This window comes from Tamandua tetradactyla, chromosome 6 (genome assembly GCF_023851605.1).
Source record: "Tamandua tetradactyla isolate mTamTet1 chromosome 6, mTamTet1.pri, whole genome shotgun sequence".
NCBI classification, from domain to species: Eukaryota; Metazoa; Chordata; class Mammalia; order Pilosa; family Myrmecophagidae; genus Tamandua; species Tamandua tetradactyla.
The window spans coordinates 43,874,412-43,896,687 of NC_135332.1; the positions used below are offsets into that span (position 1 = coordinate 43,874,412).

Sequence of the window (22,276 nt, forward strand, 5' to 3'; positions counted from 1 at the left end):
TTCAATTGTTCCTCTTCTCTGATCAAGAATGGTTGTATCTTAGAATTTCTTCCAGGTGAGTGGAAAGGTGGGTGGGTTTCAGGCATCACTAGGGGAGCATGGATTACCTTGGATTGGGTCTTGAAGAGTGGGTAGGAGTTTGCCCTCCAGAGAAGAAAAAGGCTGGGAGGCCCAGAAGAATATGCAATACTGTGAGAATAACAGAATTTAGTGTAGGAGGTAGATGGGGCTGGACAAGTAGATTGTGGATGAACCACTGGGGGTCAGAATACTGAACAAAGGAATCTGGACCTTACTGTGGACCAGGGGCACCAGTTGGTTTATCAGCAGGGGTGGGACAGGCACAGAGCTGTCACTAAGGAAGAGAGCAGCAGCCATGGGACAGTAAGTTATTGCTGGGGGCCCTGCTGGATGCGGGTCTGACAAGGCAGTGGGGCGCAGAGGAGGGACTGGACGTGAGGAGGGGAGCTCTAAGACCGACTCGGTTGAACAGGAAAAGCTAATCACCAAAAGTGTCTTGCTGGTTTCTGGGTGAATGCGCGCCCCACCTTTTGCAGCTACGACCGGCCGTTTGAAGACCAGCGGAGGGGAGGGTGGAGGACCCAAGGCCTAGGCGGCAGAAGTGAAGTGACAACGAAGCCGGTCAGCGCGTTTCGAGCACCGCCTCCTTGCGGGGCGCCGTGGGTACTGCGGAGCGTGCGCAGTGCGTGGGACGCGCGAACCAGGAAGCGGGAGGCCCACGTGGGAGGCAGGGAGAAGACGGATGTGGTTCGGCTGTCGGGTCCTGGGCCATCTGAGAGCACAGAGTCGCAGCTGACCGTTCCTCTGCCTGAGGGAGCGGGTTGGGGCAGCCGTCGGGGTTGCCTTCACTCTGTAGGCGGTAGTGACCTCTCGGGGACGCAGTAGGGGGCATCGGGTCACCAGTGCAGCCCGCGCCATGCGGCTGCACCCGATCGTCTGGGGCGCGACCTGGTGCTCCGGGCGCCTCCTCGCTCGTCATTTCTCCCAAGCCGCGAGGCCCTGGGGGCGTGGGGAACGGCCCGGCGGGGAGGAGCTAAGCCGCTTGCTTCTCGATGACCTGGCGCCGGCCCCGCGGTCTGCCGGGGGACTGGAGCTCCTGTTTGGTCTGTCCCCGTGCCTCCTGGCCTTGCAGGCCGCCCGCCGTCATGTGAACCGTCTTCTGCTCCAGGCCAGCAATGCCAGGCTGCAGGGTGAGAGGGCCGAACTGCTCCGGGCTGCCGAGGCGCGGGGCATCCCAGTCCTGCGGCCCCGACGACGGAAGTTGGACGCTCTGTGTCACCACCAGGTCCACCAGGGCGTCTGCATGGAGGTGAGCCCGCTGCGGCCCCGGCCCTGGACTGAGGCCGGGGAGGCGAGGCCAGGCGGCGACCCTCAACAGCTATGGCTTGTCCTTGAGGGGCTCCAGGATCCCCGGAATCTTGGGGCTGTGCTGCGCTCGGCTCACTTCCTCGGAGTGGATAAGGTCATCACCAGTCGGAGAAACAGGCATGGACGCCCCTTATTCTCCATATGCCCCAACTTGGAGACCCAGCCGAGGTTCTAAGCATCTTCACCCTTGGGTGGTCTCCAGGGCCAGGCCTCCCAACTCTCAACCCTAATGCTTGGGGTCAGGGGAGGACAGGGCCCCAGGCTTGGGGGAGGGCAAGCCACCAGTCTCATGAGGACTATGGGGAACTTTGCAGCTGCCGCCTCACCCCGGTAGTCAGCAAGGCCAGCGCGGGATCTATGGAGGTGATGGACGTGTTCTCCACTGATGACCTGGCTGGTTTTCTGCAGGTATTGGCAGGTGTGTGTGTGTGCGTGCACGCATGGGTGCATGTTGGTGTTGCTTCTTTAGGCCTTCTAACCCCCTTTGAGAGGGGATTAATGCTGGAGTTCTTAAAACCACAAATGGGACAGTTTTCTAGTCTCGTTCCTTTTAATGCAGTCCTTTTCCAGGCATACTTTGCCCCTGCCTCAGTGCCACAATGCCTACTGAGAGATCTTCGGTAAATTTCTTGTTCAGCTCTAGGGAGCTGGTGAATAGGAAGGCCTGGGTTCCTGGAGTAGGGGCCTGGCTTGAAATCCTCCCTGACCAAGGAGTCCTCTATTCCTTTCTCCTCTTTCTCTACGCTCTCCCCACAGAAATAATTTTGATATCTAGCAATCCTAAGAACTGTTCCAAGAGTCTGTCTACAGCTGTGCTTCCCTTGCTGGACACTAGAGAGCAGTGTTGCCCTGTGTTTCGCAGCCCTCTGTCGATTCCCCTGATCCTGGGTGGTGAGCAATTCCCACTTCAGAGTGTTAGACACTTTGAAAAGGGGAGAACTCTAGGATGAGTCTAGAACAGCTCTGTCCAATAGAAATATAATAGGAACCACATAATGTAATTTAAAAGTTTTTAGTTGCCAAACTAAAAAGTAAAAGGTAAGATTAATATTAATTATTTATTTAACCCAGTAACTACATATCCAAAATACTATCATGTCAACATGTTATCAATTTCATTTTACACACAGCACATCTCAATTTGAACTGGCCACATTTCTATTGCTTAATAGCCACATGTAGCTAATGACTATCATTTCGGAAAGCACATATCTAGAAGCTGTGCCTGGCTTTACTCCTCTTACAGGGAGTTCCCTTTCTCACTCCTTCAGAAGAAATATGGCCCAGCCAAACCTGATAGGAGATGGGGTTCCCTCTTCTCATTTTCAGCCTCTGAGCAAGTAGTTTCTGAGAAAACAGAAGCATTCTGCAGACCACTTACTTAAACTCCTACCATCACATCTATTCCCACCAGCTCTGGCCCATAGAGTCCATCTACCCTCCTGTTACTATGGGAGAACTGGAGGTGTCCCAAGCAGAGGCCAGCCCTTCTTGTGCCCTGGATGCCGTCCCTTGGTGCCTATTCAAAGACACTGCTCCAGCAATACTGCTATCTCCTGCAGCATTGATTTACCCTCTGCTGAATCATTCTCCACAGCATGCAAACAAACAAAAATCCCTCTCCTCCCATTCTCTCTCTGTCTCTTTTTTTAGTTTTCTTTTGCATAGGCAGGCTCCAGGAATCGAACCCAGGTCTCCAGCATGGCAGGCGAGAACTCTGCCACTGAGGCGCCGTTGCCCACCCCCATTCTCTCTTGATTTCGCAAAAGTCACGATTTGACTCTTAAGTATAATCAGAGTACTTGTCAAGATCATCAGTGTACTCTGCGTTGCTACATCTGAAGGCTGGTCCTCAGTCTAACTTGACCCATCAGCAACATTTGACACAAATAATCACTCTTTCCTCCTTGAGATAGCCTATCCAGTTTCCAGAACACTTCACTCTCCTGGTTTCCCTCTTATTTCACCGTGTTTTCTCCCGGAGTCTTTGGCGATTCCTCTTCAACTCCCTGACCTCTGAACGTTAGCACTTCCCAGGTCTCAGACCTTGGACTTCTTCTCTTTTTACTTCCTGGTGGTCTCATCCAGTCTCAAGCCTTTAAATCTATATAGAACCATCTATACATGAATGTCTCCCACATGGATATCCTAGCCTGGATCTCATTCCTAGACTCTACATTCACAAATCTGGTTGCCTGCTTGGCAGTTCATTTTTGCTGTCTAACAGGCATTTCCAGCTTACTGTTTACAAAATTGAACAACACAGTCCCTTCTATGGGCTTACCTGTCTTAAATTGATGGCAACTCCATCTTTTTAATTGTGCCCAAAACTTTGGCATTGTTCTTGGTTCGTCTTACTCTCACACCCCATGTCCAATCAGCAAATCCTTTTGGCTTTACCTTAAAATTATTTCCATATTCTCGCCACTCCTCACCATTTCCACTGCTACCATCCTGGCCTAAGCCACGGTTGTGTCCTGTCTCTGTTACGGCGGAAACCTCCCGCGTCTGCCCTTACCTCTAGCAAGCAGGCAGTGGTTCTGTTGAAACTTAAGTCAGACTGTGTCACTTCTCTGTTTTCAAAGCCTTTGCTTCTCTCAGAGTAAAAGCCGTAGTCCTCCCAGTCACCTGCGAGTCCTGCCTTATCTAGCCTTTTGTGTCCTCTTCTGTCTCTCCATGACTCCCTCCAACCTGGCCCCTTTACAGCTCTTCAAATAGCCAACTTAGCACTCAGCTCAGCCTTTGTGCTTATCCAGCTCTCAGCCTACAGTGCTCTCCCCCCAGATGTCTGCATAGTGCTCCCTCTTCTCCTTCAGGTCTACATTTAAATGTCACTTCAGTGGGGCCTTCCTTGATCACCCTTCCAGGAGACTGCGATTTCGTTCTGTTTCGTTCGCCATACCTTCCTCATGCCTGGAACGGAGCCTGATTGACCTGGGTGGATTGCTGACTGAATGAAAAGATGGGCCAGGCTGGACTCCTTGGTCAGGGCTCTGAAGAAGTTTTGGTGAGAGAGAACATGATCTCTTCTTCCTCCTTTCAGGCCAAGGCCCGGCAGGGCTGGCTGGTAGCAGGCACAGTGGGCTGCCCAGGGCCTGAGGTGCTCCAGTCCTCCCGTGTCCCCATCACTAGTTGCTTAGAGTTTCTCTGGGACCGGCCCACTCTGCTAGTGCTAGGTAAGTAGATGTCCCAGCTTCTCCTGAGCACACAGGTGACCACTAGGGGTGTCTCTAACCTCTGGCTCCCTTGCCCTGCAGGGAACGAGGGCTGTGGATTGTCCCAAGAGGTGCAGGCCTCCTGCCAGCTTCTCCTCACCATCCTACCTGGGCGGCAGCTGCCTCCTGGGCTTGAGTCCTTGAATGTCTCCGTGGCTGCAGGTGAGTCCGCTGCCCCTTCCTTACTGCTTGCTCTCTTTCTAACTGTACAGGTGTGGTTTCTCGCTGGTCCCATTTACTGGCTATCTCATTCTAAAAAAAGTTACTATGTCCTTCTGTGCCTCAGGTGGAAATGGGGGAAATAACACGTCTTGAGATGGTTTTGAAGATGAAGTGGGAGAGTCCTTGGCACACATCAAGGACTCTGTACATGGTCCTTTCTCTCCCCCGTCTTCCCTCTCTTGCCCCTTCCTTTCTCTCTGTCTGCAGGAATTCTTCTTCACTCCATTTGCACCCAGAGGAAGGGTTTCCCTGGAGAGGGAAAAAGAGAGCAACTTTTCAGAGACACCGAAGAACCTTCAGCCATGTCTGATGAACCCAAAGTGGCCCAGGACCCAAGATTGTTTTCAGGATCAGAAAAAAAGAGGCAAAATGGGAGCTGACTTGGACTGCCCAAGTGTGTGCCAGAGGGCAGCTGGTGGGGAGCGACCTTGGCTATGGGAACCAGGCGTTCAGTTTCCTGTTTGGGTGTTGCCTTGCAGTTGGAGATGAAGCAGGTCGTTTCCAGAATGGGCATTCAGGGGTCTGCCTGGAAGTCAGGGGCAGGTGTAGCTATCAGGAGGGAGGCCGGCAGCCTGGCCCGCGGGGGCCTATTACTCTTGAACCTGTTGTAGCCTGTGTTGAACGTGGGTGTGGGAATGTGGAGGGAAGACCAGGGTCCCTATGGAGTTGACAGATCTGGTGTGACTCGAGGCTGGGACTCAGGCCCACTGCACGTCCTTGCGCACCCACGGCCTCATCCTTATGTGTTGCAGGGTCCTTGTCTGCACCTACCTCCCCGGGCTGTTGTGGGGATCCAATAGTCCCCTGGTGCCCCTGGCAGAGGCATTGCATTCCGCTCCGTTCCTCCATTAGGTGGCAGCCTCGCTCTTCAGTCCATGGCCTATTCGAGACGCTTTCCAAGGCTCCGGAGGAGGCTTCTGGCTGCAGCCCTAGGAGAGGAAAAGGGAAAGATGACCAGACACTTCCCACCCCACCCAGACCCCAAGCTTCCCCCATGTTTTAGTCTCTCTGCTGCTAAGACATACCAGACCGTGGGTTGCCTTAACCACAGGACTTTATAGGCTCACGGTTTCATAGACTAGAAGGTTGGCTTCCTCCCCACATTGATATCTTCTGCCTGGCTGTCAAACTTCTGGGTTCCTTCCCTTTCCTGTTAACATGGCATTGTACCTGGTGGCATCTTTCTTCCGGGGATTCTGTTGACTTCCAACTTCTGGCTACTCCCCGTGGCTTCTGACTCCATCTGACTTTCACTCTGCTTGTAAAGGACCTCGTCATCCAGATTAAAGCCCAGCTGATGCGTTTGGACCATACCTTAACTAAAGTAACATCTGGCAGAGATCTCACTTACAATGAGTCCACTCCCACCAGAATGCAGAGCAAGACTACGGAACATGTCCAAACTGGGGTACACAATTCAACCCTCCACACCCCACCTTCAGTGAGTTCACCTCAATTGAAGGGATCAATGAACCAAAGCCCTTTGACTCTGTGAGGCGGTGAGGACAGGATGGCTGTTTATTTTATTGTATAACCCAGACCAACCTGGCACTCGTCCCCCAGAGTCCCACAAACGGAGCAGAAGTCACCAGCATGAACCATTTAGAGCGGCGGTTCTCAACCTTGGCTGCACATCGGAACCATCTGGAAAGCTTTAAAAAGAACTGCCACTGGGGACCCAGCCCCAGGGAGTCTGATGTAATTGGGCTGGTGCAACCTGGGCATCGGGATTCTTGGAGCTCCCGAGGTGGTTGTGATGTGCAGCCAGGCTGGCAACCACTGGGGCAGGGCTTCTCAACCTCGGCAGTGTTGACATTTGGGGCCAAATACTTCTCTGTTGTGGCAGCTGCCCTGGTCACTGTGGGATGTTTAGCTGCATCCTGGCTCTATCCACTTGACATCAGCAGACACTCGCCCAGTTGCGGCAACCAAAGATGTCTGCAGACATTGCCAGATGGCCCCTACAGGGCAAAACTGTCCCTGGTTGAGAACCACTACCCTAGAGTCTGAGTTTGGGAAACAGCAGCCCTAAGTTTAAATCCTGATTGTCTGTGTGACCTTGGGTAAGTCTCTTAGACTCATCTGAGCCTCAGTCTCCTTCTCTATGAAATGGGGATAATCCTCCCTTCCTGGGTCCCTGGAGAGAGAGAAGGACTCAGTGCCCAGTAGATAGCGCCTCCTTCCCCCACAGAATGGATTTATCTGGAATTCTGATGGCAGTGCCAATTTAGGAAGACATTTTAATTTGCTTAAGAAAGGCTTAAGATCTCTTTAAAGTCTAAGCCCCTAAGATAGGGAGAAAGCCTTTCCCTCAGCCTCTCTGTCCTTGCTGCCCTCCTGGCCAGAGCCCAGGGCCATGGTTTTTTGTTGTTTTTTTTTTAATTTCAGTTTTACCTAGAGCCACCAGGGGGAGCTTTTACTCTGCCAGCTGTCCAGAGGCACCCCCGACTCTTGGAGCCAGAACCTCTGGGCAGGGGCAGGCAGCAGTGTTTCTTAAAGCTCTCTAGCTGTCTAGGGTGCAGCCAGTTTCCAGAATCACGTGTGTTCGAGCCTTCTGCTAACATCCAAGAAGCTGCTTCCAAATCCACTCCTGCCTGCGCTTTGGGCTCAAGCCTGAACGTTTGTGCCTGAGATGACCCTTTCATGTGTCCCCGAAGTCCCGGCTTTGGCTCCCTGACTTCCTACCTAGGTGGCTTCTCAGGCTCCTCATCTGTAACATGACGATAATACCATTAATACCCCCCCACCCTATCTACCCCTCCCCAACGGGGACATTGTAAAAATAAAATGAGAGAATATCAATTAAAAGGTATTCTTTTCATACTTAGAAGTATATTTATATTTTTATAAAAAGTATATCTATTTATACTTTTATACTTAGAAGACTGGGCATCCCAGGATTAGATAATAAACTTTGATGCAAATGAACGCCACTTGCTTCCTCCACTTGGGGGTGCAGAGTTGAGCCAGCTTTCTCAGACCAAGACCCCATGAATCCTAGAAGTTGGCATAAGGGGGTCCCTGGAGCCTAGAGCCCCTCCTGCCAACAGACTCCTCCCCGCCTAACCTGACCCAGCCACGCTGCTCCTTCACCCTTGACAGGCCCAGCTCCTCCCTGCCCCATCCTGGGGGCAGCAGACGGACTGGGTTCTGGGGAGACAAGTTCACTTTAACTAAAGGGAATTGGGGTGGTAATTTAGCTCTCCCCCACACGCACACAGGCCTGCTGTAGTGCCTGATGCCTGGCCACTGCTCGGTGCGCAGGAGCTGGGGTAACTGTGGCCACGGGTCTGGGCCGAGTTGTGTGTGTGTTGGGGGGGGGGGGGGGCGGTGTCCATCCCCACAGGGCAGGGCTGGGATAAAGCCAGAGGAGGGAACAGAGGTGGCGAAGAGCATGGCCCCGGGCATTAAGCAGTGCTTGATTGCGTTCCAGTTTCGTGTCTTGCCAGCAGCATAGATGTGCACATGTCCCTTAAGTTTCCAAGGCTTAGTATTCCTCAGCTGTAAAATGGGGAGAACAACAGTAGCCACCTAGAGGACTGTGGTACGGGCTAAATGAAGTGACACAGGTCAAGTCCTCAGCAGCTGTTCTTGTACCTCCAAACAGACCTGGAGGTAAGGTTCCAGTCTCCACTCTGCTACCAACCTGGCCTGTTTCCCCAAAGGCTCTGAGGTCCCTTCCAGCTGCATCATGCTGACTTACCCCTAGAACAGCTCGAGGGTGTTGAGGAAGGGAGGGTGATGAAATGACTTCTGCAGGATCCTCTCCTGCCAGGGCTCCTGGCCAGGAGGGAAAGGTGTCCCAGAAGGATTTGCACTAACTTGATATTCCAGAGCAGTTGAATTGTGGCCAGCACCCCCTCCCAGGGTGGGAATCTCTTTTTTTTTTGGCAGGAGGCTAAAATGCTACCAACCCAGGCTAGGGTCCTAAAGTAGTCCCAACCACCCCCACCCCCGCAGGGCCAGGCGCCAGGGATCCCCACAGTTTGTAAATGTAATCAACCTCAAGGTCTCTCACTTCCACAGGTGCAATTAGCATGCCCATCTGCTAATCCCTGATTAATGATGTTTACAAACATGGGGCTCCACTTGCAGAGCAGCTCAGCCCCTCCCTCCCAGGACCGAGAGGCAGCATCTTCTCGGCCCATCCTCCTTCCTCAAGCCTCCTCAGCCAAAACCCCTTCTCCATCCCCTTCCCCAGGCAGCCCCTGACCCAACTCTCATTGAACACATGTGGGAAGGAGATTCAGGGAGAAAACAGGCAAAATCACCAGGCTCTTCCTTCTTCCCGATTCTGGAACGTGGAGGACACGTTGTAGGTTCAGTGCCCTTTGCATTGCCCCAGCCCCATCCCGGGGGCCACAGTTGTGGGTCCTCCCCCACCTTTCCCCTGACAGGATGGTCCCCATTCCACCACCCTCCTGCTGAGACCCAGTTTGTCTCTGTCAGGGGAACATAAGAACACAGATTTCTGAGTCAGACTGACCCGGGTTCAAATGCCAGCTCGACTTCAGGCCTGCCCCTTAATGTGTAAAAGGGAGATAAGGTAGTTCCCACCACATAGGTTGTTTTGAAGGTCAAATGATAGGATTATGAAAAGAGTTTAGCATGGTGCCTGAACGTAGTAGGTGCTCAATAAATGTGAGCTTTGTATTGCAATGATATTAATAATGATGATAAAGACTGGAGGCTTGGAAGTTACAAAAATGCCCAAGGACTTTTCTTTCTCCCCTCACCCCCTCTCTGGGGAGAGGGGCAGGTACCAGCTCATTACTGGCAGGGGGCTGGGGTGGAGGTGTCAGATTGGAATCACTCCTGGGTCTGTTCGCAGCTTCTCTGTTTCATTAACACCTCCCTGGTGGTCCTCAGCTTATCCTGCTGGGGGAGGTGCTCGGGAAAGTTCTAACTACCTCCTCCCCAGCCCAGGGCCCAGTGCTCCCCACGCCCACTCCCAGGCCTGTTCTCTGGAGGGGAGCCTCTAGAGAGGTTTGTGAGGGCTCGGTGGCCATGGACCAGGAGACTGCTACCACCCCTCCCATGCCCTGCCAGGAACCTAGAGGCCTGCCGGAGATGGAGCATCGGGGCTGCCCCTTCCTTTCCCCTCGCCCCGTAGGTTCCGGTGCTGCCCGTTGCCTCCCAACTCAGCCACTTTTCCTTCCTTTTGAACCTGCTGCAACTCGGTTCTTGGCACTGTCTTGGGCTCTAATCCTGACCCACCCTTCCTAGCTGGATGACCTGGCGGTTTACCCTCCAAGACATTCAGTTCCTTCTCTGTACCTTACGCTGGGATAGCAGTGTCTGGTAAACATAAGTACTTGGTAATTGGCAGTCGTTGTAATTTTACAACTCTCAGTCTCAGAATTATCTGGAGAGAATAGAACCTTGTTTAGCAAAGTAGTGTGGAAAGAGGGGAAGAGTGCCAGAAACCTGAGGACCATTAACCTTTCCAGAAAAGTAGAAAGGGTGTGAGCTCTGCCCCCAGTTAATTGTCCCAACTTCTTCCTCTGCTTGGGAGAGGGAGTGGGGCTGGCTGTTAAATTAATACCAGGAGACCGACACCTCCAGCTCAGCAAAGGCTGTTTCTAAACAAGATTCCTCTGGACTATATTCCAAGAAGGATTCTTCTAGCAAGGCCTGTCCTTGCCTCTTTCCCATGCCCTCTGACCCTGTATTCCATTTCAGAGGACGCCTTCACCAGCGGCGGCTGGGCCCCTCCCTGCCCCGCCCTGACCAGCCAGCCGAGCTGGGCCCCTTCAGCTTTCCCCCTTCCACCTCTGCAGCCCCCTCTCCCAAGCAGCTTTTTCTTCTGAGGTTCGTGCATGTCAAAAGAGAAACTCCATGAAAAGTAGTTTATATGCAACCTCAAAAAAAATTCCATGGGCTGAACTCCTTCCTTGAGGAAGAACTCAATGCCGAGGTCAGCGAGCAAGAGAGGCGGCAAAGGTGCCTAGGTCCCCTTCCCTACAGCCCCCCTGCCCCCTACAGCTGAGCTGCCCACTGGCCCCACACAGACCTCTGCAGGCACCGTGGTGCCTCCCGCTCTAGGACAGCCCCTCCCTACTCCCGGACTTTCTGCCCAGGAATTAGCCTTACTCATTTCTGTACCTCCAGGTACATACCGGGTGTTTAATAAATATTGAATGAACAAGCACATGAGTCCTGAGGTTGGAGACAAATTGCCTTCATTTCCTCAGCTCTGGGTTGGCGGGTAAACCCCTCACCACCTTTCCGGCCAGCCCTGACCTCCCCCTTCCAGATGGCTTCAGAGGAGACAGTTCACAAAGCCGCTCCCCAGCCACAGGGAAATTCAAACGGGATCATTTGCCACTCTTGAGTCTCTGAAACAGGGGAGATAATTGAGGGTGAGGGTGCACTCTGCAGACTCCCTCAGCCCCCCAGCTCTGCCGAGACCCACTGCATCCAAGCCTTGTATTCATGGCCATGCCACAGATGGGGGCGCAGGCGCAAGTCAGGCACTGGGCAAGGGGCTGGCTCTTGTTTAAGTCAGAGCCTGGGACTGATACTCACACCTCCAGCTGTCTGGTTTTGTAGGTGTGGGGTCTGGAAGGGGTGTGCTTGGAGCAGGGGGGACAGCAATGCAATGTGATGATGGCACAGACGTTTACTATGTACTCATGTATTTACTTTGTGCTAACCATTTTACACGTACCTTTCTCATTTAATCCTCACAGTGATGCTTTGGGGTAGTTCCAGTCATTATTCCTGGTTTTAGGTGAGAAACTGAGGCTCAGCGTTGTTAAGTAGCTTGCCCAAGACCCTGCCGTGGCGATCACGGCAGGGTGGGGAGCTGGTTTGGGGAGAGACAGCCTCCAGCCTGAGGACCAGCTTGAAGGCCCAATGCTGAGGCCAAGGCGAATAAACATTCAATGTCCCCTCGCCCCCTGCCTCCAGCAAACTCTCCCTGCTGCAGTGCCATCTTGACAAGCGCCAAGCTCTAAGTGGGCCATCCCCGTGGGGGCTCATTTCCCACTGTGAGCCCAGCTTCGCACTGTGCTAGGAGGGTCCCGGCCCCCAGCCAGGAGTGACAGCTCAGGGCTACCATGGGGTGCTGCCAAGAGCCTCAGTTCCAGGGACACCCAGACCAGAGTTCCAATCCCGCCTCTGCTCCCAAATCCAAAATTTCAGGCCTTGGGCAAGTTTCTTAGTCTCTGAGCTTCGGTTTCCTCCCTGTAAAATGGTGCCTGTAACCGCTTTCTGTCGGAGCTGTGCTGGGGAGTGAGAGAGGATGCCCTGGGCACGCAGCTGCTCCTCACCAGCTCTTCGTTGCCTGCCTCCTCTTTCTCTCTCCCTCAGGGGTCTCTGCGCCTGCCCCCTTGCCTCCCTGTCTGGAGGGTCTCGTGTCACTGCCCCTCACTCCGGCTCTTTTCCAACGCTCTAGGCCCTGTCTGCTGCTGCAGCCGTGTGTCTGGGGCTGGGGCTGCACATCTCTCCTCACTCAGCCAGTCCCTCTCCTCACCTCCCCCCCAGTTCCTGATACCTGGGGGCGCTGATCAATGACAGTCGCTGGTTATTGATCAGGGCAGGCGTCCAAGTGTAGCTGCTGGAAGCTGGAATTCACAGTGCCCAGGCTCTGGTGGAGAGGCGGGGGTGGGGGGTGGGGGGGGGAAGCCTGGGGCTGCTGGGCCCTGGGGGAGGGAGTCCTTAAAGCTGCAGAGCCCTGCAGGATGGGAGTAGGGGAGAGGGCAGGCAGAAGCCCTGTGAGGTCAGGAGAAGATCAGGGCTTAGCTTATGCTGTCATTTGATAGGTATTTGTTGAGCACCTCTTTGCTGGGGGGATATAGTAGTGAGCACGTCTGCAAAGATCCCTGAAGTGAGGAAGGTGAGTCAGAGAGGGATGGGGGCCAGGCGTGCATGCCTGTGAATGGGCAGTCTGTCTGGGATGACAGCTGCCCCATCACAACCTAAGCAGTCTCCGCCCAAGGGTAGCTTCCAGAACATGTTTCCATACTCTGACCACTCCCAGAAGATCAAAACAACAGCGACATGCCCCAGGCACGTTATCTGCTTCATCAACGAGGGAGCTGCTGTCTTCTCCCTGTTGTAGAGATGGGCAGACTGAGGCCCAAGACATTTGGCAACTTGCCCAAGGTCACGCAGCTAGGAAATAGCAGAACAGGAAAGCAAATCCCAGTCTGTTTGACTCCAAAATCATTGCTTTTAACTACGCCCCCATGCTGTTAGCAATTCCGCTGACACAAAGGTGAGTGGTTTGAGGATGGTTGAAATAGCTGATGGAATAAAGAAGTATGCAGCCAGGAGAATGGAAGCCCCCATGTGGTGGGGGTAGGAGAGAGCAGTGATCTCAGAGGACAGGATTGGGACCAGTAAATTTGCAGGCTCCAGAAGACTGATAGCAGTTCAATTTAACAGGATTCCAGAGGTTGAATGGAGTACCTTGTAGGTAGTAAGCTCTCTGTCACTGGAGGTATGCAAGCATCAGATGACCACTCAAGGAGGATGTTGCACGGGGGCTTTACACAGGGTATGTCACACTTGGGTGTGATAGTTTCGGATCCCTTCTGTGATTCTGTAAGGAAAGAGGAAGCTCAAAGCTTTGGCAAATGGGATAGGGTGGATGGGATTGCAAATGATAGGTATCCCCTCCTCTGTGCCTGGGAAAGTCTTGTGCTTTGGATGGAGTCCAGCTATGGAGGAGATTCTCCTGAGTTCTCATCACTGCAGAGCTTGAGCCCAAGTTCTGACCCCGCACACCCATGGATTTTAGAGACCTGGGCTGGAAGAGGGGAAGAGAAGAGGAAGATATGGGCTCCCTCGTCCCAGTTAGGTGCTATTTGCAGACAGAACGGAGAAATGGCAGACTTGAGAGCTGGTGGACCTGGGTTCAGATTTTGCCTCAGCCACTCACTGGCTGTGTGGCTTTGGGCAATTTTTTTAAAGCTTCTCCAATCCTCATCTGCATGAGGGACTGATACCTCTCTAGCAGGATGGCAATAGCAGGAGCCTGGGGCCTGGGAGGTGCTGAGTGAACTGGAGTGATGAGAAGTAAGCCAAGCCCCTGACCACTTCTCACTATCGGTGAGCCCATGGAGGTAGCGCAGCCCGCCCCTGGGTGGCCCCTTCCCAGGCTAACAGCCCCTGCCCGGCGCTCTGACCCGGTGGACCTCAGCCGCTAATCTCTTTCTGAGGGTAGAGAATCCAGGCTGCTGGGGCCAGAATCCAGATCGGCCTCAGTAGAGACCTAAGTGGGCCCAGGGACCCCTCTGGGCCTGGCGGGTGGCACTACGTGACTTCCTGGCATCCTTTCTGTCTTTTAGTCCTTCTGCCTCTGCCTGACCTTGTGTCTGCTGACCCTGGAACTTCCTCCCTCCTGGTGGGCCAGGGCCCAGCCCAGCCCTGTACTCTTTGCTCCAGATCATTTCCTTGCATATTGCAACCAGAGATCCCCCATGTAACTCCCAGCCCAGACCATCGTGGAGAAAAATAAAAACTCATTAAAGGCCATTGATTTTCCTCCAAATTTGCTGCAAATACGTGTTGAGGTTCCTCAGTATTCTTGCCTGTTCCTCCTGCAGCCCATCCATCACCACCACAGCTCTGCCAAGGAAACGGGTGGATGAGGCTCGCAGGCCGTGTGGAGGGCGAGGGGGACTGGGGAACCATCTGCCCCTCACAGGGGCTGGAGCCACCCCACCTGCATGGCAAGACCCTGGATAAGGGTTTCTAAGGAGTAAATATTTATCTGGCTGCCCCTATCTTCCAGCAGGACTTGGGCAGAGAAGTGTATGCTTCTCTGTGTGTGTGTGTGTGTGTATGTGTGTGTGTGTGTGAGAGAGAGAGTCTGGGTGAATTCACATGTCCCCATGAACTGTAGGTTTCTGTGGTGTGTCTCTGTGTGTGTACCTTTATTGAGCTCTGTATGTGTTTATGTCTCAGTGTGTGTGCATCTGCATGAAGGCAGCAAGGGATCTTGGCTTGTAGTTGAACTCTGGATGCTTTGCTGCCCATGCTATGGTCAGTCTGGGGAAGGGACTTGACTTGGGATAAACCCAAGATACAGTTCTTTCCTCCGTAGCCAAGAGGCACAGGCTTCTCTCTCCCTCCCTGCCCTAGGCCATCTTGGGATGGGACCTGCTGACTTTACTGGGGTGTTGGATTTGGGGTTTGGGGGGGCTTGTGGAAAAGATTCCAAGCCCGTTGATGGTGGGGCAGGGCCCCCAATCTGAAATAAAGAATTCCACATGGTGTGTTTAGAGTTTAGTGGCTGTGTACTGACCTTGTGAGCCCGGAGAGCTGCCCTGGAGGGGGGTGCTGTGTGGGCATCCGGGTCTGCCTGGGTCATGTCCCCGGGTTCACACCAAACATCACGGCCAGCCTTTATGGGAAAAAGTCATAAACAGGGGTCCTTTGCCATTCATGCGGCTTGGGGTGGGGGGCAGGGGGCTGCTTTGTAGCCTGACTGTAGTCCAAGACCTTGCCTCTTACCCCGCCTGCTAAGGCTGGAGGTCAGCACGGCGCTGGGCTGGCTTTCCAGGACCCGGGACACTGCCGAGGTGCCCCATGCCCCATGAATCAGCCTTGATGGGGCCCCCTAAAAATTTGGGGGTGGGTTATGTACCCTCAGAGGAGCCTCACCCACCACCTCCCACCCCATCCCTGCAGGGCATGTCATGTAAGTTCATGCATCTGTGCGCATTCTCCCCATGGCCTCTGCCAGGGAGCTGGAAGCCGCGCTTCGGGTTCCAGAGACAGGTCAGATTTATGGCGCTGGGAGAAATATTTAGGCCTGAGACAGTTTGGTTGTGTTAATTATGGAAATCTAAAGATAATCTATATTTAATGCTGAATTTTGTCAAATTTGCTAAAGAATTAGGGGAGCGTGTGCAAACAGTGACACTTCAATGAAGAACAAGGTGCAATTAAACTCTGAAATTTACAGTGGAATAATTGGAGAGCATGACAAATATAGTTATCAGTAGCAACTAATTAGGGGTCTGCTCAAGGTTTCTGGGCTTGATTAATCTCGCCTGGATGCTAATAAGTTATGTGGGGCAGATGATACAGGCTTGTCCCTCCCTCTTTCCTCCCTCTCTCCAGAACACTTGGGGGGTGGGGATATGGCCCATTCTGTCCATCCCTCTGTCCAGCTGGGCCTGAGGGAGAGAATGGGGGTGCCCAACTCCTAAGCTGAGACTCCTCCCTGCCTACCCACCCCCAGCTAAGGGTGGGGTGAACACCTTGGGCTGCCCCTGCTCGGTCAGTGTCAGAGATTGATAAATTCTTCCTGGTGTCTCACTAGAGGCTTGTTGGGATTAGGGGAGAGAGGATTGGAGGCTGAATTTCTGGGACTAGCTGAGCCTCAGTGGGCCAGGCTTTTTCCTTGGCTGTTGGCATAGCTCAGCCTGACCTCCTCTCCACTTCCCCCTTCAGGCCTTGTGGAGGGGACACTGAGAGACCCCCTGCGGCTTGCATAGATCCCACATTCCCTCCCATCCTTGCCCCCTCCCAGGTCTCTGCTAATCTTCCCTGCTGCTGATTGTAACCAAGCCTTAGATCCACTGATTAAAGTTTAGGCCAGAGCTGACGCTATCACCAGTGAGTCGGAGTGCATGGGCATGGAGCTTGGGTGCAGCCCACACTCTGGGCTCTGGAGGCCTGGCTGAGAAGCTACAGCCATGCCCTCCCTCTCTGTGCCCCTCACCCTGTCTCGGATGCTGCCCTCTGCCTCTGCTAACCTCTGCCCCGCCCCAGATGCCTGCCTCTCTCAGCCTGCTGGCCTCACTACCCTCGAGGAGCCCACCTGGGAGAGGCCTCTGTGAGGCTAGTCCAGGGGAGGGAGTCACCCCACAAGCATTCTCCCCCACCCATCACCCATCCTGTCCTCACAAATTCTCCTGACAGCCAGGTCCCCCACCTGGGGTCCTCCAAGGCACGTGGTGGGGTCTCCTGGCTCTGTGCTGGGACCCTGGCCTGAGCAACCCCCTGCCATTTGCTGCCTTTTGCGCAGTGTCATCTTGCACAGGACGGGACTCCAGTTGGCAGACTCAGCTGAAGCTGATGAATCTAAAATAGGAAGTTAGATGAATTGCTCCTGTCAATGTCTCCGATGCCCCAGATCTCTCAAGGCATGGGCACGTGTGAGTGTGTGTGTGTGTTTGTGTGGTAGGAGGCTGAGGACCCCGATGGAGCTGGCTGAGAGGACTGCTGGGAGGGGGCTCTGGAGGGGGACAGGACCTCCCCAGTGCCTCTCTGTGATGTCTGGGCCACACTGGGCCTCCTTCCGTGAGGCAGTGGAGTTGATTCCTTTTAGCCTCAGTTTCTCTTCTTGTAATCAAGGAGGAACCTTGCAGTCAGACACGGTCGGGCTGTATCCTGAACTTTGGGGTCTTGCGTTATTTCTAATTATTGTTTCTTCCCCAGGATCACGGGTAATTACCTCAGGGCACACATTTCCCAGGATCGCCAGGACCCAATGTATGGGGCCTCCTCTCCCCCTACCTCCTTCCCAGTTCTACTTCCCCCTTCGTCTTTCGGTGCACTCACATTTCTTTTTAATCAAAGAAATGGCCATACCAGGAAGGAGGTGGCTGGGGTGGGAACGAGTCCAGAGCGTTACCCCACCCCATCCCACCCTGCCTGCCTCCAGGCAGGGAACCTGTTGAGGATTGAATCACATTCCCCACAAAAGGCATGTTCATGCCTCAACTCCTTGTCCTGTGGGTGTGAAAACATTTGTCAGTAGGATCTTTGAAGACGCTATAAGTTTAAGGTGTGCTCAGACTGAATGGGGGTGAAATGCTTATACACAAGGGAAATCGGACACAGAAGGAGAAGCCACAGAGAGCAGTCAGAAGCTGGAAGTCAGGGGGCTCAGAAGAGGAAGGAAAAGCCTCTGCCATATGCCTTGCCACATGATGGGAAAAAGCCAAGGGCCAAGGTCTCTGGCAGCCAGCTCCAGAATGCCATAGCCTTTGGGGGAGAACACATCACAGTGTCTGATTTTGGACTTTTCCTAGCTTCAAAGCTGTGAGCCAGTAAATCCCTGTTGTTTAAGCCAACTGGATGAATGGGGTTTGTTTTAGCAGCCAGGAAACTAAAACAGCTTTTGGTACCAGAAAGTGGGGTGCTGCTATTGCAGATACCTAGAAATGTTGATATGGCTTTGGAATTGAGTAACAGAGGTTGGGAAAATTGTGAGGGCTTGAAAATGAGTGAGAGCTGTAGAGAAAATTTATATTGTCTTGGAAAAAACATAATTTGTCATGAATGGAGTGTTGGTAGAAGGATGAGCATTAAAATTACTTTTGCTGCGACCTTAGAAGAAAATGATGAATGTATCATTGGAAATCGTAAAAAAGGCAATCCTTGTTATAAAGTGGCAGAGAACATGGTGAAATTGAGTTCTGATGTTGGATGGAAGGCAGAACTCATAAGCGATGAACTTGGATGTTTAGCTGAGGAATGTGGAAGGTGCAGCTTGGTTTCTCCTTGTAGCTTATAGTGAAATGAGAGGGGAGAGAGATGCACTGAGGATGAGCATAAGGAAACCAGCAATTAATACTCTGGGAAGTTCTCAGCCTATCTAGATAGTGTGCTCTGAGACTAGGGTCAGAAAAAGCTCTATCAGGGTCTCCCTGTGTTCCTGGGAAGTGAATCCCCCGAGGACAGGGGTCCATGTGGATGTTTAACTGAGCAGCCCTTTGCTAGAGAGGCTGTGCCTGAACTTGCATGCAGGCGGACATCTCAGAGGAAGTCAGGATCAGAAGTGCAGTTTTCTGGGAAGGATCTTTGGAAAATCCTATTGTCTGATGGTTTGGACTGCCTAGGACTGCATGCAAAGCCAATAAAGTTTTTGTAAAAATTGTATGACCAGAAGCAATACCTGAGAGGGACAGAAAAGGGATGAGCTGAAGGAAGAATGACTTCAAGGGAAGAACCATGGATGGGGACATCTGGACAGAAGAGATCTCCTTGGACCAAGAGAGTGGCCCAGCCATGTGTGTGGACAGGGCAGTTCCACTCCAGTTCTTAGAAGCATGGGCCTTGCATCCCATTGTTCAGGGAGAGTGTTGCCACCCTAATACTTGGAGAAGGTAGGGCCTGTGCTCCAGCATTCTTGGACAGTCCAGCTGGCATCCCAGTGTCAGAGAAGGGGGAGATGGGTGCCTATACCCCAGTGTTCAGGGAAAGCATGGTTCTTGGAAGTTCTTGGAAGGGGTGGGGCTGCTACTCCAGTAGGTCCGTGGGACAAAACATCAATCCAGAGATCACTCTTAGACCTTGAAATCTAATGGAGTTTGCACTGTTGGGTTTCAAACTTGTTTTGGAGCTGTGCCCCTGTTTTCCTTCCAGTTTCTCCCATTGAAAATGGGAATATTTATTCCAGTGTACCACCAGTGTATATTGGAAGCAGGCAACTTGGTTTCCAGGTCTCACGGGTTCTTTGGAGAAGAATTTTGTGCCAAGATGGATCATACCCATAACTGATTTCGATGAGGTTTTGTATTTAGCATTGCTACTGAAATGACTTGAGGCTTTTGGGATGTTGTGATGGAATGAATGTATTTTGCATGTGGGAAGAACATGTCTTTTTGGGGTCCAGAGGGTGGACTATTGAGGATTAAATCATGTTCCCCACAAAATGCAGATTCTTTGGGTGTGGGCCCATTTGTAAATAGGGCCTTTGGAGATGTTATTCTTTAAGGTGTGCCTAAACTGAACGAAGATGGGCCTTAATCCGATGTGGCTGAAGTCCTTATAAGCATGGAAAGAAGGAAACAGCATGGAGAGAAGCCACGGGGAGCAGCCAGGAGCTGGAAGTCAATAGGAGCAGAAGAGAAAGGAGAAGATGTTGCCGTGTGCATTGCCATGTGTTGGAAAAGCGAAGGACTGAGGATGGTTGGCGGTCAGCTCCAGAATGTCACATTTATCGGGAGAAAGCATTGCCTTGCTGTGCCTCGATTTTGGACTTGTCCTAGCCTCAAAACTATGAGCCAATAAATTCCTGTGATTTAAGCCAACCCATTGTATTGCATTTGCATTTGTTTCAGCAGCTAGGAAGCTAAAAGAGAGCCCACCCAGCCTAGGACCTGGTGTGCAAGGGTGAGAAAAGGCTTCATAAAGTCTTCAGCTGGCCCCTGAGCCTCCCGGGTGTTGTGTTGTTGGTGAGTAACAACGTGCTGGGAAGAGGGGCTATTGTAGTGGCTGCAGTGTGGTGGCTTTTTTACTCTAGATCTCCCACTCAAATAATATACTTAAAATTTGAATCAGATCATATCATGTCCCTGCTCAGAAACCTTCAATGGCTCCCCATTGCCTCCAGGATGAAGTATAGACTCTTTTAGCTTCATGATCAAAGCTGCCCACAGTATGCCCTAACCTGGTTCCCTCTTCCTCTTGGGTCTTTATAAGTCCCTTCATGCTACCTCCCAGAACAACGCCCTCTTCCCCAACTACACATACCCTGGAGACTTTTACTGGAGCAGTGTCCGCTGCCTGGAATGCCTTCCCTCCCACTCTCATACCCTTGACCACCTTCTAGGGGGAACCAGCTCAAGTCTCACCACCTCCCAAAGCCTTCCCTGATTCTTCCAGTTACAGCAGCTTCCCCCGCCCCCATCTGATTCCCTCTGCTGGCACAGTAGTCCTTCCACCAGAGGGTAATAGATGCTATGGGCACAAGCAAGATGGAAAACAGGATTCAATGAATCCCTCCTTACCTGCTTCTCAGCTGTGTTGTCTCCTGGACTTCCCACCCTGTGTCCTCACCTCTGGACTTCAGGTGGAGGATTTGGGGAATGGATGTTTTGTACCCTACTCTGCAGAGCTGAGACTTCGTTTGAGATTAGGGTGAAAATTGCCGAACTAGCCTCTTAACAATTTGTACCTTGCGATAAAGTTTACCTGTCACCACTGACATCCTAAGTCCCCAAAGCAGGGCTTAGTTGGCCCGTTTTACAGATGGGAAAATGTGTCGTAATCATTGCTCTGTCCTGCAGGGCCTGTTAAATCACAGGTGCAGGATGCATTGGATAACCTGAGGCTCAAAGAGGGGCAACTTGGCTGAGAGCAACATAAGGGGGAGGGAGAGTCAGCACTTGAACCCAGACCTCACTGACTTCCAGATTAGCATGTTTTCTTCCACACCAGTTTTTCTGCTCATTTGGGACCCTAGCCCAGTCCTTCTCTGTCACTGTCACAGTCCCTGGCTCTGGGGCAGCTGCAATAGGTGCCTCAGACCTTGTGCCGCAACCTCCAACCCTCCTGCTATGTGTCTGTGGGCAGGTCTCTAGCCCTTCTGAGTCACAGCTTTCTATAAACACTCAGGCCACAGCCAGTCCCTTCTTTGCAGGATTATTGTGGGATGAAATGAGATGATAGCTGCAGAGCCTTTGTCCCCTGGGATAGAGCCCCTGCAGGGCTGGGCTGGATGTGCCCCCCTAGAGGGTTCTTGGCCTGTCTCTTGGGAGCTGGGAGGGAGAATACAGACACCCATAGTTCTCACTCACCTCCTCTCTGGAGGAAGAAGAGGGATCTAGGGTCTCCTTCCTCAGGAAGCTGCAACCCTCGCAGCTGCTGGTTGCGACCACCGGGCTCCGTCGCCATGGCAACGTGGGCCAGCCGCCCGCAGGGCCGTTCCCTGTGCCAGCTGCCGTTGACCTCACTTAGGATGATTACCTTTCGGCAAATAAAATAATTGTGTTAATAAAGAGTCTGCTCACCCCCTCCCCCCTCCACACCCCTCTTGGCCTGGTTCCCGTCCCCACCCGGGGAAAGGGACGCCTCCCCCAACGCCGCTACCCCGGCCCATGCTCAGTCTTACCCTTAGATAAGTTGTTGACCGAGATCCTGACTGGGTTTTAATTTTTGCCAAGTCTAACCACATCCCGCCCTCCCTGCCTTGCTTTCTGCCTCCTTGCCCCAGTATCTTTGTTGAAGCTGCACAGTTGAGATGATACTGTCTTTCCTGTCTCCCTTGGACGTAGTTTTGAACACCAACCTGGCCTCCTAAGCTATCTTAATAATCAATCCTGTTATATAGAACTATAAGTTGTACTGTTCTACACCTCACCAAGCCCTTCGCGAGTGTCCTCTCTTTAATCTCTGTAATCATCGTGCAAGCCGGGAGCGTAAGTACCGCTCTGCAGGGGACAAAACCGAGGCTCTGAAAGGTAAAATGTGCTTTCTGCCAGGGCTAGGGGCCTGGGTCAGTCCAGCCTGCGGCCTGCACAGTGGGCTGTCCTGGCGGGGCACGCCCGGGTGGGCTGGGGACCTGCCTTCAGCCCCACGTCAGTCCCCACGCGCCACAGGCTGCCCGGGCCTGGGCTTCCAGAGCGGAAGAAGAGAGGAAGCAATCCCCAGGCGGCTGGGAGCCTGGGGCGGGGAGGGAGGGGCGTATCCGCAGACGGCGGGGATGCAAGAGTGCGCCTGGCGCTCGGGGGGGGGGGGGGGGGGGGGGGGGGGGGGGGCAC

General features: G+C 52.9%; 2 protein-coding genes across 5 annotated transcripts; one reads left to right on the forward strand and one right to left on the reverse strand.

Moving 5' to 3' along the window:
* Positions 1-86: 86 nt before the first annotated feature.
* On the forward strand, positions 87-8,139 carry MRM1 (mitochondrial rRNA methyltransferase 1). Of its 2 annotated transcripts, XM_077165057.1 has the most exons (6): positions 87-1,506; positions 1,704-1,797; positions 4,433-4,565; positions 4,647-4,766; positions 5,034-5,220; positions 5,679-8,139. In XM_077165057.1, the coding sequence occupies exons 1-5, from the start codon at positions 938-940 to the stop codon at positions 5,204-5,206; spliced, it is 1,089 nt and encodes a 362-aa protein (XP_077021172.1). In that variant the 5' UTR covers positions 87-937; the 3' UTR covers positions 5,207-5,220; positions 5,679-8,139. The 2 variants fall into 2 exon arrangements, with proteins under 2 accessions (XP_077021172.1, XP_077021171.1); XM_077165056.1 differs by lacking the exon at positions 5,679-8,139 and having other exon boundaries at positions 5,034-5,323.
* A 2,802-nt stretch (positions 8,140-10,941) lies between these two features.
* Positions 10,942-21,822, reverse strand: LOC143687770 (uncharacterized). 3 transcript variants are annotated; one of them, XR_013177679.1, is made up of 7 exons: positions 21,314-21,378; positions 16,720-16,868; positions 15,082-15,180; positions 12,796-13,374; positions 12,325-12,417; positions 11,497-11,549; positions 10,942-11,164 (listed from the first exon to the last, which is right to left on the reverse strand). XR_013177679.1 is itself a non-coding variant. In XM_077165062.1 (5 exons), exons 1-5 carry the CDS (start codon positions 21,688-21,690, stop codon positions 12,402-12,404), a joined length of 468 nt encoding a protein of 155 aa, XP_077021177.1. In that variant the 5' UTR covers positions 21,691-21,822; the 3' UTR covers positions 10,942-12,401. The 3 variants fall into 3 exon arrangements, 2 of the variants coding, with proteins under 2 accessions (XP_077021177.1, XP_077021176.1); XM_077165062.1 differs by lacking the exons at positions 15,082-15,180; positions 16,720-16,868 and adding an exon at positions 21,628-21,822 and having other exon boundaries at positions 10,942-12,417; positions 12,796-12,882; positions 13,242-13,374; positions 21,314-21,482; XM_077165061.1 differs by lacking the exons at positions 10,942-11,164; positions 11,497-11,549; positions 12,325-12,417; positions 15,082-15,180; positions 16,720-16,868 and adding an exon at positions 21,628-21,822 and having other exon boundaries at positions 12,454-12,882; positions 13,242-13,374; positions 21,314-21,482.
* Positions 21,823-22,276: the final 454 nt, after the last annotated feature.